The sequence below is a fragment of the Anopheles moucheti genome, chromosome 2 (genome assembly GCF_943734755.1).
Source record: "Anopheles moucheti chromosome 2, idAnoMoucSN_F20_07, whole genome shotgun sequence".
In the NCBI taxonomy this organism is placed as follows: domain Eukaryota; kingdom Metazoa; phylum Arthropoda; class Insecta; order Diptera; family Culicidae; genus Anopheles; species Anopheles moucheti.
In genome coordinates this window covers 95,485,652-95,504,639 of record NC_069140.1, presented here as the reverse complement: position 1 = coordinate 95,504,639, position 18,988 = coordinate 95,485,652, and the positions used below count along the sequence as shown (strand labels likewise).

Genomic DNA, 18,988 nt, shown 5'->3' with positions numbered 1-18,988 from the left:
ATAAAATCAAAATTGTGTCATTCATTTTCGGTCGAAGGGTTTATCTCTGACTGAAACTATGAGAATTAGTAAATGTATTTATGTGTATATTTTATGTTATTTATACCTCGGATTCAACCGATGCATTAGAATGGAATTCTACTCAACTAAGGAGATATTAGTTAATTTGACAGCGATAGTGCATTTGTTACTGGTAAGGTAACCAATACCTCATTAATACTAAAACTACCAAGCGTTTTTCATTCATGATCACTATGGAAACAGTAGTGGAAGACCTGAATTATGCTTTAACAAGCCATGATTGCTATGATCTACAAAAATGTCTACGCTTGCTTTGCGTTAGAAGTGTTGTCCAACCTGTTCCAAACATATGTATTTAAAAAGGCGCCGGAAAGTATGCTTTACGCAAAGCATATTATTTCCAAGATGCACTATAGCAGACGAAGATAGTAAAGCGTCCAGCATTTTGACCATCAACTTAATGCAAAGAGTTCCGACTCTTGCAGGTCGTTGTAGTAAATATAAAAAAACGGAAGCGAAGGATTAATTTGTTCAAGTGCGGTTCAGATCGAAGGTTCTTATAAACACACTTCACACATCTCTGATCTCTCTATATCTCTGATTCATTTTCATATTCCTCAAGCATAATTATTATTATTCGTGTAATCTTTAGAACGGCACCGACAACAACAGGTAATCTGTAATCCTTATTAATCGTTTCCATCAAAGTATTAACTTCGATGCAATGTGACGGATCTACGAAGCGTTCGCTGCAATCGTAGCGTCTCATCTAAACGAAAGATATCATCTTAATGACGCATTCCACCTTTATCATGCAACAAATGTACCTTGGCTCATGATACGCAGTTGCCTATTAATGTCTACAACCGGCGCGACTAATTGGCGTCCAATGTTTGGCAAGCGTTTGAAGTTGTTTTAACAGCTTCGCACAGGGCTTGTTGCAAAAACAAGAAGTACATAAAACAAAACAAGGATAACGATTCATTTGGATGCTGATAAGAAGCAAAGGGACGAGTGAGAGCGAGCACACAGATAGAGATGCGTTGCCACCATCGGTGGCCCGAAGCTTCAGCGGACAGAAAGCAATTATGCCATTTATTACAGCTGGCGCATTCTGTTCAGTTCTAGCAGAGGTTATATAAAATGCAGCTCGCAACATCAGAAGCATTCCGGCAACAGGTTCCCAGTAGTGTGCAGTGTGCACAATGTTTACGAACGTGTTTATTCTATCCTTGGTATCCGCGTTGGTGGTATCCGCTGTGGACGTCGATCCACGATGTTCGCGTTACAGCCTAGGCATGCAGGCCCAGGTTCTATCGTACCAGCAGGATTGTCGCAAGTTTGTAATCTGTGATATGAGCGGCAATGGACAGGTGTTGTCGTGTCCACCAGGATTATACTTCAATGATGATGTGCATGCATGCTCGTTCGATACGGCGTCCTGTACGCACGGTGAGTTAGGTGGTCCGACCGGTACACAGCCATCGGCCCCCAGCCTTCCCGTTCCGCTGCATCCACAACCTTCCCAGCCTGTGCGACCCCAGCCAGAACCAATCCCGATACCTCACGTGCCGGTTCTACCACAACCGGTTCCCCTCCCGGAAGTACCAAAAATCCCACAGATTCCTCATATCCCACCGGTAGTCGAGGTTCCGGTTGTTAGTGATTCGAAACCATCGGTACCAAACTGGATACCGATTATCACCGCACCTCCGACAACTGTTGCCTCCGTAGAGGAACAAGCCGCAGTGGAGCAGCTTCCACCCCAAAGTGTAGGCATTCCCCAGTCACGAGGTGGGTGTGTTGACAGCAAACATAATAATCACTTTCCTTTTCCCATGAACAGGTCTGCTGGAATAAGGAGGCGGGTAAAATTTATCCGGTCGCACACGACTGCGGTCTGTACGTTGTGTGCATGGGTGAAAACAATGCGATCGTACAACGCTGCCCCAAGGGATTGCTGTACGATCACAAACACCAGCGCTGCGAGTTTGCCGACGCATCCTTCTGTGCGATACCGCGCGCCGACGCACACCTGGTGCTGGATGTCCACGGAGTCGATATGAGCCTGCTGGAGGAAGAGGACGAACGTTTAGAATCGCTGGTGGAAGAACCGTTCGCCGTTCCGGTGGTACCCGTTGAGGAGGACTCTTCCGCACTAGTATTCGAAATGGTGCCTCGCGAACATCAACCGATACTTACTGCGTCAGAACTCGAGAAGCAACCGGAACCGGTGGTGGAGTACAATTTCCGCATGATCGATAATCACCCGCGCTGTCTGGCACGTAATTACATTCACCTGACCGTGGAGCTACCGCACGATACCGACTGTTCGAAATATTTAGTTTGCGTTGGACGGGTCGCCATCGAGAAGCAGTGTCCGACCGGACAACACTGGAATGCAAAGCATAACTGGTGCGATTATGCTTCCGTTGTCGGTTGCACCTTGTAGAATGGGTATTGATTCGCTGCTTTAGCACTGTACACATAAATCACATGGACCTTTTACACAATGCACAACGAGCTGTTGGGTGTTTCATAACAAGGCAAAGAAATTTATTTTATTACCCTTCATACTGCGTTACTGTAAGTATACTAGTGCTATTATTGTAAGTAACTAAGTTGTCCGGCGTTCTAATTGCATACATTTAGGGGTCTCAACTTGTTAGCATTACGATCATTCTCTGCAAAAGCCATTTTTTTTATCGACTTTAAGTCGACATTTTATTTAAAAGTTTAGTACACTTTTTCGAATCAGTTTAAAGCTAATTTTACTTGTACGCTTATTGCCAGAGCCTTTACATATATCTTTTAATTTTTTCTATGTTAGTCAAGGAAGGTTTGGGGTGTAACGCATCACATAACAACTAAATGTCTAACCCCCGTTGAATGATTTATGAGTTCAATCAAATAATAGAACATTACTTCTAATTGCATACATTGAGGGGTCTCAGCTTGTTAGCATTACGATCATTCTCTACAAACGCAATTTTTTATATCGACTTTATGTCGACATTTTATTTAACAGTTTACTACACTTTGTCGAATCAGTTTGAAGCAAAGTTTACTTGTACACTTATTGCCAGAGCCTTTACATATATCTTTTAATTTTTCCCTACGCTAGAAATCATATCATTCTATATGTCAGTTGCATAAAAATAGGAAAGTAGTCGCTTTTATTTACTTGTTACTGTTGATTAAAATAACTATAAAACGCTTAGTAAAGTATGTGCCATATTGCTTGATGTTCGCTGTTAGTGCGTTCTACGCACGGTTAATTTACTTCCACCAACGGCTGCATTGGGCTTTGCTAGGCACATCGCATCGCCCCACACCGCCGCTGTACTCGAGACCATGTGGGCACTCGAGGATACAGGCCTGCCCAGAGAGACACTCGTAGAATCGGTTACAGTACAGCTCGTGGCTGAAGCTGATCGAGAAAGTCCGCATACCAGCCGGCGGGCAGCGCTGTGACGGATGGCAAGCGTTACGGTTCGATCGGCAGGGAACACATGGGCACGTTGGGCAGTTTGGATCGTTCGGTGGTATGTTGGGGTCGCAGCCGGCAATGAATGGCCACTCGCAGCGCATCTTCGTCCTGCTCCAGTGCAATCCATCCGGACACTCCTTCAGACACGCGTTACCCCAGCTACATTTGTAGAACTGTGTGCAGCTGTACGGATGCGGTAGGAACACCTCGACACTGTTGCCCGGTGGACATTGTGCGTTCGGATGGCAGGCCACATTCTCTGGTGGGTCTTCGATGATTGGTGGATATTCGCATCCTGCCTGTGTCGGCCAGTCGCATACGTTCTCGCGCGCATTGAAGTGAAGACCGGGCGGACATTTCATTTCACAGAGCAGCCCATAGCTGCACTTGTAGAACTTGTCGCAGTCTTCATGCGGGAAGTAGGTAGGATTGCACTTTTCGCACTTGGGGCACCGGTTGTCCGGGAAGCAGTTCGAAGGCGGACATGTTGGACAATCCACTCCCGGAGTGGTAGTAATTTCGGTAGTCGTTGTAGTAATCGGCTCTTCTGTTGTGGTCGTAGTAATCGGCTCTTCCGTTGTGGTCGTAGTAATCGGTTCTTCCGTAGTGGTCGTAGTAATCGGCTCTTCCGTAGTGGTCGTAGTAATCGGCTCTTCCGTTGTGGTCGTAGTAATCGGCTCTTCCGTAGTGGTCGTAGTAATCGGTTCTTCCGTAGTGGTCGTAGTAATCGGTTCTTCCGTAGTGGTCGTAGTAATCGGTTCTTCTGTAGTGGTCGGGGGCTCTGGAGTTTCTGGATCCGAGGGAATTTCGCACTCTCTTGTGATAAGATTCCAATCTAGGCCAGGCGGACAAGCCATTTGACAGGCAGATCCATCACGACAAACGTAATACCAATCACTGCGATCCGGATGGGGCAGTTTCGTCGGCGGATCCGTGTCAGGAATCGGACAGTCCGGATGTGGCACACAGTCTGGTGTTTTACAAATGGGCGGTACAACTGGCGTGCATTCTGCCAGATCCGGAGTGACGCAACGCTGGAAAAAGCTGCTGAACCACGTTCCGATCGGACACTCGGTGGCACACGAATAGCCGTGCGAGTTGCAGGTAAAGTAAGCATCGCATCGACTTGGATGTGGGAAAACCTTCGGCGGGATGATCGGATCACAGTCGACCGGGCACCGTAGATCAAGGAAACACCCAGGTTCACAGAATTCATCCGGAATAATTACGTTGTCATCCGTGCCGGTCTGCACCGTTGTTGTCGTCGGTGGCAGAATGGCACCAGGGACACATTCCGCTTGCTGTGGCCACACGCAAACTTTCATCTGAGCGTGGAACAGTAGGTTGGACGGACAAGCGAACAGTGCGGCCCCGCTCTGTGTGCATTGGTAGAAGAGCCCGCAGTTTTCCGGATGGGGCAGTTTGAAACCCGGTTTGTACGTCGAGCAGAGATCCACTACGGCACGTCCGATGTATGAATTACCGTCGGTGGCAATACTTTCCGTTCTGCGTTGATTGCAGCTTACCGGTGCTTCACTCGTGCATGTGCCGGTACTAGCGTTGTAAAATTGGTCTTCGCACGTCAGCAGTATGAGGCTGTCATTCACACATTCCAGATACTTGCTACAGTCGGTCGGATGAGGCACGGTTCCGCGCTTGGTACACGGATCGTCAGCGACGCTACAATGCAGCAATGACGCTATCACGGCTAGACTCGTCGCACACACAACCCATCGTGGACAGACCATCTCGAGGCTGTGGAACACAAGCACACGGTATCCCTGTTGCCGTGCTTACCGAACGGTCTGGTCAGTACTAGTGGCGTCCCGATGTCGGTGGCGGGCTTTTGTAGGCTGCACACCGGTAGTCCGTAACATGCGCATTCTGACAGATGACAAGTTGACGAGCAAGATTCAATGCGACATCATCTCGAAATGATTTCATTTACAGGGAGCGCAAACGTAAGTATTCACTTCCGTTGATTAGTTTGCCAGGCGATGGAACATGGATTCGCACACCAGCAATCAGACTCGGTGCTCGGTGTCGATTGTTCGCATGCCCACAAGGACGGTTACGAACACTTTCTCGTCCAACGTCCCAGGGGTCTTATTAGGCGGAGTTTCGTGAGTATCGATGTATATGTATGTTGTTCCATTGAATTCTAGCAGCCTGTGTTTACGATCCAAAAACGGTGAATGTTCAAGAAATACCACCTAGATGACGTACGTTTCAGCAGGATTTTCGAATACCGTTGGCCCGTTAAGATAGTAGAAGACAGTACGCGCGGAACGTTATCTTTCGGCCCCAACCTAATAATTACACCGTGCAGAAAAACTCGATAAGATCAGCCCAGTGTGGTAGAGTAAACAATTGTAACCAAATGGTGACTACCGTCGTCTGGGTGACCACAGGCAGTAAGAAAAACGAACATACTAACGATGGCACTCGAGTCTAGTGACTCGACCCGTTCGTTCATTGCATCGGATCACCGTGTTTTCGAACAGTCAGTAGCACTAGCTGTCAAATGATGTGTTGAATCACAGTTTACACTGGTTTTTTTCTTTCGCAAACAAACCCCCGCAAACAAAAAAGAAGCTGTGGTTCCACCGAGTGTCAAGTACCTCGTAAGAGTTCCACTGTTTTATTTGCAAGCAATATCAGTGGGTTTTTTTCTACAGAAATCCTGTTGGTGCAGCCGTAGGTGCTGTTGGGACGTAGATGCACATCTTCAATGTATTGTACCATCGCTGATCATTCGGACATCGCAGACGAAGGATGCGCCTGTACAGTACCTCCACGAATGGTTCACCACCCGGTATTAGCGTTGTTGTCTCCTGGCCGCAACTGATGCCGAACAGGACCAATAGCAATGCGGCTACGAGAAGCAGTTGTATCTTGGCCATTGTTTTCCGCTTGTGACTGATATTACTTTCGCTGAACGTAAGCGTGCGCGTTGAAAGTAGTTACAACAGGTGAGTTTTTGAGCTGTCCCACTGTTCAATACATCCGTTCGATTGGGCGTATTGCCGTTTACTGGTTTGTCCGGGAATGGGATTGTTCCCATGTGTGAAACGAAAACACAATAAACCGCCCATAATCACAATGCCCATATAACGCTTAAAGGCCTTCTTCCGATACGTTCGAGAACTTCGGACATTCCTCGCACGATGAAAGCGACCGCACGTTGGCTGTCTCTTGTGTCTAGACTCTTTCGGTGTGTTTAGAGTAAAGTTTATCGGAAACCTTGATTGAATCACAGATACACGACGTTTTGGAATTGGTTCCGTCATATTTCCGGTGATGCGTATTTTTAAGTGCGCATCATAATTTATTAAAGAACTCTGTTACACGTGACACGTGGGCTAGTGGTATTCCCGTATCTTGAGGAATGTTCAACTGCGTGTTAGGAGACCTAATTTACTTTCTTTCAAGCAGAATGAGGAAGTTATAAAAAGAACAGGTTGTACGGCGAATTTGCTGAGTTACTTATTCGGCTTTATTGCGTTCGTGGTAGGACCATCGCGCTAAGCCTACTGCGCATGATAAGTGATAAGAAATGTATCGGTATTCGGGTGTTTTCGATTATCCAGTATTGTCGCGCATCCACAGATAAACTGGCCACTAAGCGTATAGTAGGTATTGTGGGTTTGACGGAGGTTATAAATATTATTTATTGCTTTATGACAGCTGATTAGGTGGGCTTAGTTTAATCCATTCACATTGTGAACTGTGGGCCACGTTCAACGCTTTCCCAAAAGGGGGTCGACCACAGCCAAGAGTGATTTGGATGGTTGACAGCTCGAGGATGTTGGAGCCACGATTGGTCAGTTGAAATTCGCTTATTACAAGGCAGGTGCGGTGGGAGCAGTGGGAGGTTCTGCTGTGGCAGCTGTAGGAACAGTAGGAACATCCGTTGGAAGTGGCGGTACAGTATCGGTTGGACCTGGCGTTGGAGCCGTTGGGATCGTTGGACCTGGCGTTGGAGCCGTTGGAATTGTTGGCGCAGTCGTTGGCAGCGTTGGTGGTGCCGTTGGAGCTGATGTAATTGTTGGAGCAGTTGGTATCCCAGTATTTACGGTAGTAGCTGCAGTGGTTGCAGTAGTAGCTCCTGGAGTAGGTGCCGTTGGAATGGTTGGTGCTGGGGTTGGTGCTACCGTAGGGGCAGGTGTAGGTGCTGGGGTTGGAGCTACCGTAGGGACGGTAGGAGCTGCGGTGGGGAGTGTTGGAGCGGTGGTGGGCAGTGTTGGAGCGGTGGTGGGGAGCGTTGGGACGGTGGTGGGGAGCGTTGGGACGGTGGTGGGAATCGTTGGAATAGTAGGTGGGACAGTAGTCGGTAATCCACCTCCGAGGTTACATTCGGCAAAGAAAGGATAATCGCACCGTTGTATAGCAAAGCCGAAGTGTTGATTAACTGGGCAACTCTTCAAATATTTCATGCCATAAGAGCAGGTGTAAAACAGCGTACAGTCTGTCTCGTGCGGTAAATGAAACGGAGGATTGTCCACCAGAGGGCACCGAGAGTCAGCAATCTGCGCGTTTGCGTAACCGTGCAAACTAAGCGCGAGTAGCGTCACGATAGCACACTGCCACATTTCGAATAGTTTTCTAATATAACTTTCACGCGAGGAGAGATCGTCCGGTGGGCAATTCGCGACCACCACGAACAGTAAAACTGGAAACCGAGTCAATCACATTGCATCTTTTATAGGCAGTTACTGCTGGTAGGTGATACTGCTTCCGTCTGCGTAATCCAATCCTTCCAAGATAAGATATATATTGTTGCAGAATATTTTCCAACACTAAAACGAATCTTTCGATTAAAGGCAAACGTCTGCAGATAAAAGCCGTAGCATTCTGTTGTACTTTGGTATAGTAGACATTTATTGGCCATAGATATGGGTTTAAGAGGCTATACAATTAGTGTGGTAAGTGGTCCACTATTGAAAAATATCTGTTCCTACGCACAAACCTACCAATATTTTCGTGAACCCTGGTTTAGGGAAAACCCCATTCAATTCGGATCAAACAGAGTGGATGTTGAAACGTATAGGGTGTAGCCGTACTTGGTGTTGGCATTCAAGACGAAGTCATTCGAGAGCTTTCACCATTAAGACTCTGTAGAAATGCAATAGTAATGCGTTGTTGGTCGTACAAACTTTTTGGTATCAGCACCTGTGACGTTCGAACTGGCAAATATGTAGTGTACAACAACTCAGGTGTGTGGCAATAAGCCGAAGATCGGTCGTGGATGAGAAGATAAAACTAAAAATATACTACTCGGTCAAAGTGTTCAATACTTAGACGCGCTGTTGAACGGCGTATTGCATACCATCAGGTCCAATCAATCAGTGAAGTAAATCCGTCAAAAAGATCAAGATGAATTGTTGCTACGCCAAGCAAAATATTGCATAACTCGCAGGCGCTTACTTGACGCATGCTCCAAAATAAGTCTATCGAGAAGAAACGGTATCATTAGGGTATGCAGTAGCTTTGTAGATTCGAGTACAATGCGTTTAGTAGATTGAAGGATGTATTTAACTGATTTCCACTCAGAGAGTTCGTTCACATAACAATGCCAGCGCGTTTCAAAGGAATGAGGTAATCTTCTGGATCAAACATTTCGTTGGATGTAGGCGCATCAGTTTCGTCTGTTTCTTCTGTCTCATCCGGCATAGTTGTGTCTTCGGTGGACTCATCTGGAGTCGTTGTATCTGGTGGCGCAGTTGGTGCCGTTGGTGGTGGCGCTGTCCCAGCCGTTGGTGGTGGTGCTGTCCCAGCCGTTGGGACAGTAAAGGTAGGATCTGAGGATTCCATTGTTAGCGTGATGTCCGTGGTAGTTGGCAACGGTACAGTTGGTGTAACTGAGGATTCCATTGTTAGCGTGATGTCCGTGGTAGTTGGCAATGGTACAGTTGGTGTAACTGAGGATTCCATTGTTGGCGTGATGTCCGAGGTAGTTGGAAACGTTGGAGTCGGTGTGGTTGGTAATGTTGGACTGGTAAGACTCGGTGTCGAAACTGTCGATGAAGACACCGGATCACATAGAGCTGTCTCGGGTGATTCGCAGCGCAGCGATATCGAGGAAAAGTGCTGCCCGCCCAAACAGGACAGCTGATACTGGAATCCATCCGCACAGATGTAGTACAGCGTGCAGTCATACTCGTGGGGAAACGCGTAACCGGGTACTTCATTCCCAGTACACACCGTCGTCTGACTGGTGGAGCTGTTGACCAGGCAAACAAGTACCAAACACGCGATTTTCAGCCTAGCAATCATGTTACCTTTCTCTATCGAACACCTCAACCAAACGACACGCGATGCAGAACAGGACTGTTGGATGTAAATTTGAGTCTTGGTAACATGGAAGACGCTGGACGTAAATTATCTAATCTTCGGTAGAGCTGATATGATACATTTATTACGGATATCGAATTAAAAATCGAACATTTTTGTGCAGCTCGTGCAATAATTCCCAATCGAATGCTAATCTTACCGTCACACACGCGTGTGCTAGCAATGCGTTGCAAGTGTTGATAGTACCGGCAAGAATAGAGCCTGTTTAGTTGTGCAAATTCAATTCTCTTGTACTTCGAGTTGAAGACATTGTGATCGCCTTGGTGAACCCGATAAGATAATGTATCTTCCTCAAAGCTCTCACGCCAGTAGATAAAAGCTTAGTTAGTAGGTCGGTATAGAAATACGGTATACGGTAGCTAGCTCAATAAATGGTTTGACACACTGAGAAAATGTTCTGCTAATTGATACATCAACTTCAACGGTCCGTTGTCCGTTTACGGTTCGTTTCATGTGCGCTAATGTCGTTCAGAATGGGGCGGGGGTATAGGTAGAACTTTTGCGACAAAGTAGAACAACATGTGCAAACTGTCGCTATATAAGACGTCCTGTAGCATGTTTGCTTCACGCATTACCGTCTAGTTTTATGGTGGTTAAGCAAACTGTGTGAAGTGTGAGCGAAAAAGAATAAAATGCAAGGTAAAGTGATGTTTAATTTTAGCCTCCCTTTCAAAGTGATTGTGATGGACAGGCAGATTTTTTTTGCAGGTATTTCCGTGACTATTGTGGTCACTCTGTTGCTGGTGACAGGGCTGGAAGCTAAGGTGCTGGCAAGCCGCGATCCTCGTTGTCCCCGGATCGACGATCCAGCCAAGACGGTATATCTGACGCACGCGACTGATTGCAACCGTTTCCTGGTCTGTTCGTCCGGTATGGCGTACGAAATGCGCTGTCCGGAGGGATTGGAGTACGATACGGAGCAACACAGCTGTGACTACGACTATCTGGTCCGTTGTTCGGTTGACGGACGGGTTCAATTGCAGCAGGCTAAGTACGGTTTCGAAATGCCTTTGGAGCAGCTCGTAATCAATCGTCCCACCTGGGACGATCTCCAGGAACAGCGCGTTGAAGAGCCGGTCCCACAGTACAAACCGGCCGTCAGTGTCGTTGATGCTCGGTGCCCCCGCACGGATGATCCGATGAAACCGATCCATCTCACACGCACGGGCAACTGCAGCAAGTTCATGAAGTGTTTCGGAGGTCGTGCCTACGAGATGGACTGCCCGGCCGGTCTGGAGTTCGATGCGAAGAACAATCGATGCGACTATCCGGCACTAGCCGGGTGCAACCACCAGTGAGCTTAATTCACACCAAGTAAATAAAACGATCGTGCTTCGTACAAGTTAGAAAATCTTTGCTAGTTGCAAACACTCACTTAGCTTCGGGAATCTAGGACCACGTGGCCATGAATATCTTTGTAATATTTATTTATGAGAACATGGCGATGTTCTCTATCGAGTCGAGCAAAGAGAATTGCTGATTGCAGCAAAGAAGTCAAGAACGGAATCCTATCTATGATCTCATACATCTAGAGTCTTCAATGCATAGGGCTGGTTTAAAATTCTATCCGGATCGTTCCACCAAAAGCAAGGAAGGACTACTCAGAGACATGATAAAACTAAAGTTATCAAGCAAGTTATGGCAGACACGACCTAGAAGATAGTTACATTTATATGAAGAAAGTCTTTAACTATTGCATCGGTCATGTGTCTAGCATTTCTTTTAGACATTCTGTTATTATTCAAGAACTTCTCTAATACATGTTACAGTGGAATATAGTTAAAACTACCATTACAAAATGTATTGAAGTGTAATCATTTCGTACTTGATACATCACAGAGTGATTTGCTGCTTCAAAACGTATGAATCCTCGGATTTATCTAGTACGATAGAAAGTTCATCGTACATCTCTTCCTCCTGAACACGGCAAAGAAGAATTTGGTAGTTTTGGACAAAGTCCAGACAGAAAGACGTCCAAAAGGATGTTAAAAGGTTGTCGAACCTGTTGAGTGATGCAGCAATGATCCATTGCTATACTAAGCAGATTGGATTCGATTCAGAGAAACAAATAGATTTTAGAGGAGATTTCAGAGCAAAAACCAGATAGTTTATTCAATAAATGCCCTCAACTTCTGTGGCATCACACCACTAGGGTCATTTACGCGATCATTCATGCAATCGTTACGAGTTAGTAGCGGGAACACTGGGCAAGGGCAGGATAGTCGCAACGGTTCACATTGGCACCGAACTCCAGACCGGCCGGGCAGTCCATCTCGTAGGCACGGCCACCGAAGCACTTCATGAACTTGGCACAGTTTCCGTTCACTGCCAGATGGACCGGCTTCATAGGGTCGTCACCACGGGGACAGCGGGCATCAACGATACCGGGGACGATCTTGTAACCATCGGCGGACAGCTGTTCGCTCTGGTACTGCGGCTGGTACTGCGGCTGGTACTGTGGCTGGTATTGTGGCTGGTACTGTGGCTGGTACTGGTATTGGGACTCGTATTGTGGCTGAGCATTGTACTCCTCGTAACGGGGCTCCTGCGGCAGTGGCATGTTGTACGCGTTGTACGACATTTCCGGGTACTGTGGAGCCGCGGCAACGGCAGCAACGATGGCAGCGACAACGACGAAGACTGGTGGAAAAAGGAAAATGAACATTAGCTACGGTACTAGGCACTGTCCGTTTGCCCACAGTACTACAGTCTTTGCTTACCCTTCATTGTTGGTGATGCTATGTTCCAGGGGATACGCTTGGGCCAGTTAACGTTGGAACTTGCTTGGAACCAAATGATGCTTAGTCCGTGTTTGGCGCGATGCTTATATACGGAAGTTTGAAAGTAATTTGCCTAATTGATAAGTTGCACACAGTAATTAGAAGCAGCTTCGTTGACCATCGCACGCTTTTACGCCGCTATCGACAGTATCGTATCTTCTAAAGCACGTTATCGGTATTTCCAAGAAAGAAAAAAAATCGATGCCTCCAACGCATGTCTTCCCTGTTAGATGTTGCCGTTTGCTGTTTGTGTGCGTATGCCGTACCATGTCTTCTGACTTCCGGATGTTGCACAATCGCACCGACTGTACTACAGACGACAAATTATTGTCTTTAGTTGTTGGAAAGTTCCGTGTCGCGAAATTTCAAGGAATTACGGGGCCAAACATCATTCTGAGCAACTTCCTCCTAACGCGACTGTGAGGATTTTGTTAGTTTTGACAGAACGTCCACGTGTCAGAGGTGTATGTGAGTGAATAAAGGTTTTGTACAGTTACGTACGTTGCCCCAACGTAAATATTATTACAATATTTATATATTGTATGCGTCAGAATCAAAGCTTTGCAAGCAAACACACTAATATATCGCTAAAGTATGCTTTAAAAAGTGACTTTTATCGGATGGACGGTTCTAACAATGGTAAAAATAATTGTGCAAACTAATTTGGATTTCAATCATTCAAAATTTACAACACATTAGAGTAAAATATGTCTGCTCTATGTCATGCCTCGTCCAATCAGAACTTTTTTTTAGGTCTTTTGGAATGTTGCATCGTCTTTCCAGCCCATTACATGGGAAGAGGTGAGCACACTGCCTGTCTTCTGATTCCGGTTTGAGGTTCTACGGTTTTACGGAGATTGATCTTAAGCTTAAAACATTCCGATGGCCAGAATCAGACATCCGCTTAATGAACTCTCCCTTCTCCAAAACTATTAGAATATTGAAGATGTTTCTGTAGATGTGCTCTGCCGACACGAAGCGAATTACAATTTCGATTATTGGTGACGATCTAGTAGCTAGTGTAATAGGCAGGTGCGCCTATAAGTATGCCATATCTACAAGACCTGAAATATGAGATTTGTCAGATGTAATATATTTATGATACGATTTTGCCGACTATGCCACATTATTTTCATGCAATCAAATGTCACATTCTTTTAATTGTGTTAAAAATGATAAGATCATGTGTGTTAAGTTTTCGAAGGAATAGTTCTAAGGCTGCACAGTATAATTATATTTCATGTTAGTTAATCAATTAAAGATAACATTATCAAACAATATTTTTACATACACTGTAATAAAAGGCACAAAATAAGATTGGCATTATGAAGGTGTTTTATTTGTTGGAAAAAGTAAGAATACCAAATATTGGTCTCTATGGCTTTTGATGCATTTCAAATCGTTCGTTTAGCTTTTTTTTCTGTGTCGTATTCTCCAATTCTTCGATCGAAAGTAGCTGGGCTTCATTCTGATGGTTCTACGCTGCACTGAGCAACTGCGGGATAGTCGCAACGGTTCGTGCGTGCACTGAACTCCAGTCCACCAGGGCAGCTCATGGCGAATCCCATTCCTCCGGTACACTTCAGGAACTTGCTGCAGTCACCGGCGTATGGCAGATGGACCGGGTGCTTCAGGTCATCGGTACGCGGGCAGCGAGAATCAGGGATTGCCTCGGTCGGTCCAGTCTGCACATTGCTGTGCTGCTCACGGTTGTACTGTTCACGGTTGTACTGACCATTGTTGTACTGGGCATTGTTGTACTGGCCATTGCTGTAGTAGCCATTGTACTGCTGGCTGGCGTAGTAGTTTTGCGGAATTCCAATTTCATATTGGTTGTTGTAGGCGTACCGGGCCGAAACTCCAGCAATGAGGCACAACGCGATGATGGCTGAGAAGTATAGAACGATAAAATGCACAATAATCAAATCATGAATTATAAAATATCTCCGACTATTTGACACTGCTGCAGCTACTAAACTACTAAACACGTTACCTTTCATTTTAAGTTCGTCAGGGAAGTTACCGTGTACTGATGTGCGGTAGTACTAGTGGAATACGATGTTGAGAAAGGTGAACTTCTTGCCTATTTATACGACTTTTAACAGGGTGTTTTAATTTTTTCTTCGTTGATGAACCTTATTAATTAGAATGTATTTTGCTGTACCGCGAACCTGTCGGCTGTTCTTTATCGCGGGCCATTATGTACGAACCTATGATTACTTCATTTCGATTATTTCATACATTCAGCGAACTTAGTTCGCGGAATTACTTTCGTGATCAGTGGAAAACGTTCACGTATAATTGTGTTAACTGATGTTAAATCAACCCATGGCAATGTAATAACACTTAGACGATCCTGGACACGATCTGTTGGTTTATTGTAGTGGGACTGAGTGTGAGTCGCCTGAGTCGCCTAAGATGGCAACACTTGTAAACAGTTCATTTGAAACAAAAACTATTCATTTTGGCATTAGTTGCCCACATGTAGACGAGCAGTATGATTTCCCGTAAGAATTTATATTGTGCTAACCAGTAATTCAAACTATTGGTTTTGGAAAAAAATAAATAATAATCGTTCGACACTTTCAGAAAATTCTTTTAGAATACTAGAACCATATAACAAACACACCTGACGATCGAATGCCTCATTCACCTGTCTTCAGTGGTAGAATCAATAACAATATCGTGCATACGATCAAGAGCAAATGTGGAGCTTGGAAGTGCAATTCCACAAGTTCCGGTAGCAGAGTGTTTCTAGTATCTAATTTTGGGCTACTTTTGCACGCGATACGACCGATAAGAGCATTGTGGTGTCGAACATTCGTATACAAAAATTTTGCATTACCCATGACCTGAAATATCCATTAAAACACTATGTTTTTTGTACTCAATTCTAGGAAAAATTTTCAAATTTGCGAATAACCGCACTAACCGCGATAAGATAAGCTAAGATCTGCCCACATTTCTATCGTTAGGACATTTGAGGCCTTCAGTGAGGTTATAAAATGCAAATGATTTCCCTTCAAATGCAACAAAGGTTGCAGTGCTATTACGTAGGTTGCATTACGTATTATGAAAGGTAAAAAAGTGCCCCACTAATGGTTATGCTGTGCATTAGCTGTAAAAGTTTTTAATTTATTTCTTCATTTTCTTGCCTACGCGTTTTGGTTTTTAGGTGTCACTATGAACGTAGCAACACCTATCACCCTAGTGGTGATAGTGTATCTCGTTACCATCCTTGATGCCACGTATCTTGATCGCCCACTTTGGGTAGTAGATAAAGGTAGACAGCAGTCTCCACCGTACGCTAACGAAGAATCACATCTTGGTCAATTTCAAGCGGGAAATAAACAGCCCTGGATAGTACCGGAACCATACTATCCGCAGCGCTTCGGACCAACGAATCAGGAGTGGATGGAAAATCAGCAACACCCACAGGAAGCACCGAATGCAGCTCTATTGGTTCGTGAAGAGCGTCCTCCATTAGACAGCTTCATTCCAAGTCAAGGGAACGACGGATGGAACCTGCCAGATACGGCAAGGATGAACCAACAGCAGCAGCAGCATTATAAAAAACCTTTAATCTCGCTGAAGCCCCAAGCACATTCTGAGCCCGAACGGTACGAGGTAGATGGTAAACAGGGATGGAATTGGGACCCTAAGCCCGAAAACTCTCAGCCAAACAATTATCAACCACAGTTCCAAACTCAAGCACAGTATCAACCATACAAAACGGATTCATATCAATCTAATCCTGAAGTTCAGGCTAAGCCCGAAAACGCACAGTCAAACAATTATCAACCCCAAATCCAAACTCCAGAAAAGTATCAACTGTATTGGACGGATTTGTATCAACCTAATTCTGAAGTTGAGGCTAAGCCCGATAATTCACAGCTAAACAATTATCAACCTCAGGTCCAAACTCCAGAAATGTATCAACCATATAGGACGGATTTGAATCAACCTGAAGTTGAGGTTAAGCCTGATAATTCACAGCCAAACAATTATCAACCACAGTTCCAAACTCAAGAAAAGTATCAACCATATAGGACGAATTTGTATCAACCTAAACCTGAAGTTGAGGTTAGGTCCGATAATTTACAGCTAAACAATTATCAACCACAGTTCCAACCTCAAGCACAGTATCAACCATACAGGACGGAGTTTTATCAACCCAAACCTGAAGTTGAAGTTCAACCTGAAACTCCTCAACTAAACAATTATCAACCACAGTTTCAAACTCCAGAAAAGTATCAACTGTTTAGGACGGATTTGTATCAACCTAATCCTGAAGTTGAGGTTAAGCCCGATAATTCACAGTTAAACAATTATCAACCCCAGGTCCAAACTCCAGACAAGTATCTAACATTTAGAACGGAATTTTATCAACCCAAACCTGAAGTTGAGGTTAGGCCTGATAATGCACAGCCAAACAATTATCAATTATCACAGTTCCAAATTCCAGAAATGTATCAACCATATAGGACGGAGTTTTATCAACCCAAACCTGAAGTTGAGGCGAAGCCCGATAATTCACAGCTAAACAATTATCAACTACAGTTCCAAACTCCAGAAATGTATCAACCATATAGGACGGATTTGTATATACCTAAACCTGAAGTTGAAGTTCAACCTGACACTCCTCAACTAAACAATTATCAACCACAGTTCCAAACTCCAGAAAAGTTTCAACTGTATAGAATGGATTGGAGTCAACCTGAAATTGAGACTAAGCCCGAAACCCCTCAACTAAACAGTTATCAATCACAGTTCGAAGCGCAAGAAAAGTACCAACCATACAGGACGGATTTATATCAACCAAAACCTGAAGTTGAGGTTAAACCTGATCAACCACAGTTCCAAACTCCAGAAAAATATCAACCATTTAGAACGGATTTGAATCAACCTAAACCTGAAGCTGAAATCCACATGCCGTCTAACCAACTTAAGCCGGAAACCAACCAGCCAAATGTGGAACCAAATGTGGAGCCATTCTCATCAAATCCTGAATACGTGCAGCAAAACTCTTCTCCAACGCGTCCTCAAGAGGTACAGCAAAGCTTTAATCCATACCCATCGCGTCCTGTAGTCGAATTGTATCAGCCCAGCCCATCTTTTGTAGAGCCTGCAAATCAACAACCTACACAGCAGCCATCGAAACCTGCAGAGATGCCTAACAAAGTGAGGGAACCAACCAATCAACCAGAGGATCGGGTTGACCAAACTCCGCTTAGTAACACGGGCTACTACCCGTTGAAGTCGCAGGAATCATGGTATTCGTATCAGCAGAACCCGACGGAAGGCCTTCAAACCTCTGTACAACAAGTTGGATCAGATACGCGTGTGGGAGAAAGTCAGTCCATCTATTCATTGCCATCCCAGCAGGATGATCGCGAACCTATCGTTGTGAAACTTAAACCCTTTGACCCGCCCGCCCAGCAACAGGAAATTCGTATACCATCACAACCGCGTCCAAACCATCCGATGGAGCAAATACCGGAAGAGCCAATGTACCAGCAGAACCGTTTGCCATCGACTGCCTGGGAAACGCCGTACAAACCACAGCAAGCTCCAGTTATGCCAAAACCTCAACCACAACAACGTCCACCGGTAGTCGAACCTATGTACAACCAAAGACCGCAGACGTACTACGGAACTAACGATGACGATGATGAGGAAGTCGTGGGTAAGTACGAAAAACTCATTATGCGTTTTGATGCACGATGCCCACGTGATGACGATCCGGCCAAGCCTGTACACTTGCCGAGCGCAACCAGTTGCGTGAAGTTCCAGAAGTGCTTCAACGGAATCGCATATGAGATGAGCTGCCCGTCGGGGCTGGAATTTGACGCTAAGAACAATCGGTGCGATTATCCGGCCCGTGCTAGATGCTCGGTTTGATCAACGAAGTGTCATAAATCGATTGTTTGCGTTTGATGTGTCCGGAAGCCGTTAGATTCAATTTATCTACAAAGCACAATAAAACCGTAGTTGAATAGAGCATGCACATATTGAAGTCTCTTAGCTTGTGGTCAAATAATATCATCAGGAAACTTTTCACGTTACATTTGAGGGAGGTTCTCGTTGGGTTGGTGTTCACTTCAACAGAGGATCGACAGAGGCGCATCTAGGTTCCCTCGAGGTGCTCGATTACGTGGTATCGTATCGTATGATCGAAGCAGCGGCGGATCAAACGGTAGGCGGAGTAGGCGGTCGCCTAGGGCCTCGCCGTGTTGGGGGCCCCAATAAATTTGTGCCTATTGTTTGATTTTTGAAAATTTTATAACAAAGTTAAATTAAAGCAAAAAAAAAATTAATTTACAAGGTAGAAAATTGATTAAAA

General features: G+C 45.2%; 6 protein-coding genes and 1 pseudogene across 6 annotated transcripts; 3 read left to right on the top strand and 4 right to left on the bottom strand.

Annotated features, from left to right (window-relative positions):
* Positions 1-130: 130 nt before the first annotated feature.
* LOC128300428 (uncharacterized) lies at positions 131-2,473 on the top strand (annotated as a pseudogene).
* An 827-nt stretch (positions 2,474-3,300) lies between these two features.
* LOC128300419 (mucin-2-like) lies at positions 3,301-8,103 on the bottom strand. The gene is made up of 2 exons (XM_053036466.1): positions 7,358-8,103; positions 3,301-5,266 (listed from the first exon to the last, which is right to left on the bottom strand). The coding sequence occupies exons 1-2, from the start codon at positions 8,101-8,103 to the stop codon at positions 3,301-3,303; spliced, it is 2,712 nt and encodes a 903-aa protein (XP_052892426.1).
* Positions 8,104-9,073: 970 nt separating this feature from the next.
* LOC128300410 (hepatitis A virus cellular receptor 1-like) lies at positions 9,074-9,787 on the bottom strand. The gene has a single exon (XM_053036454.1). The coding sequence runs from the start codon at positions 9,785-9,787 to the stop codon at positions 9,074-9,076; it is 714 nt and encodes a 237-aa protein (XP_052892414.1).
* Positions 9,788-10,497: 710 nt separating this feature from the next.
* LOC128300401 (peritrophin-1-like) lies at positions 10,498-11,163 on the top strand. The gene is made up of 2 exons (XM_053036442.1): positions 10,498-10,504; positions 10,616-11,163. The coding sequence occupies exons 1-2, from the start codon at positions 10,498-10,500 to the stop codon at positions 11,161-11,163; spliced, it is 555 nt and encodes a 184-aa protein (XP_052892402.1).
* Positions 11,164-12,053: 890 nt separating this feature from the next.
* Positions 12,054-12,592, bottom strand: LOC128300392 (peritrophin-1-like). Its single transcript, XM_053036430.1, has 2 exons — positions 12,586-12,592; positions 12,054-12,505 (listed from the first exon to the last, which is right to left on the bottom strand). The coding sequence occupies exons 1-2, from the start codon at positions 12,590-12,592 to the stop codon at positions 12,054-12,056; spliced, it is 459 nt and encodes a 152-aa protein (XP_052892390.1).
* A 1,516-nt stretch (positions 12,593-14,108) lies between these two features.
* On the bottom strand, positions 14,109-14,645 carry LOC128300382 (uncharacterized). The gene is made up of 2 exons (XM_053036419.1): positions 14,639-14,645; positions 14,109-14,533 (listed from the first exon to the last, which is right to left on the bottom strand). The coding sequence occupies exons 1-2, from the start codon at positions 14,643-14,645 to the stop codon at positions 14,109-14,111; spliced, it is 432 nt and encodes a 143-aa protein (XP_052892379.1).
* Positions 14,646-15,828: 1,183 nt separating this feature from the next.
* On the top strand, positions 15,829-18,546 carry LOC128300374 (adhesive plaque matrix protein-like). Its single transcript, XM_053036406.1, has one exon. The coding sequence runs from the start codon at positions 15,829-15,831 to the stop codon at positions 18,544-18,546; it is 2,718 nt and encodes a 905-aa protein (XP_052892366.1).
* Positions 18,547-18,988: the final 442 nt, after the last annotated feature.

Excerpts from the sequence above, each read along its gene's own strand:
- LOC128300410 (XM_053036454.1), bottom strand. The coding sequence starts at position 9,787 with ATGATTGCTAGGCTGAAAATCGCGTGTTTGGTACTTGTTTGCCTGGTC.
- LOC128300374 (XM_053036406.1), top strand. The coding sequence starts at position 15,829 with ATGAACGTAGCAACACCTATCACCCTAGTGGTGATAGTGTATCTCGTT.
- LOC128300419 (XM_053036466.1), bottom strand. The coding sequence starts at position 8,103 with ATGTGGCAGTGTGCTATCGTGACGCTACTCGCGCTTAGTTTGCACGGT. Across the intron at positions 5,267-7,357 it reads GCTCCCACCGCACCTGCCTT|CCTCGAGATGGTCTGTCCAC; the intron begins GTAATAAGCGAA and ends TGTGTTCCACAG.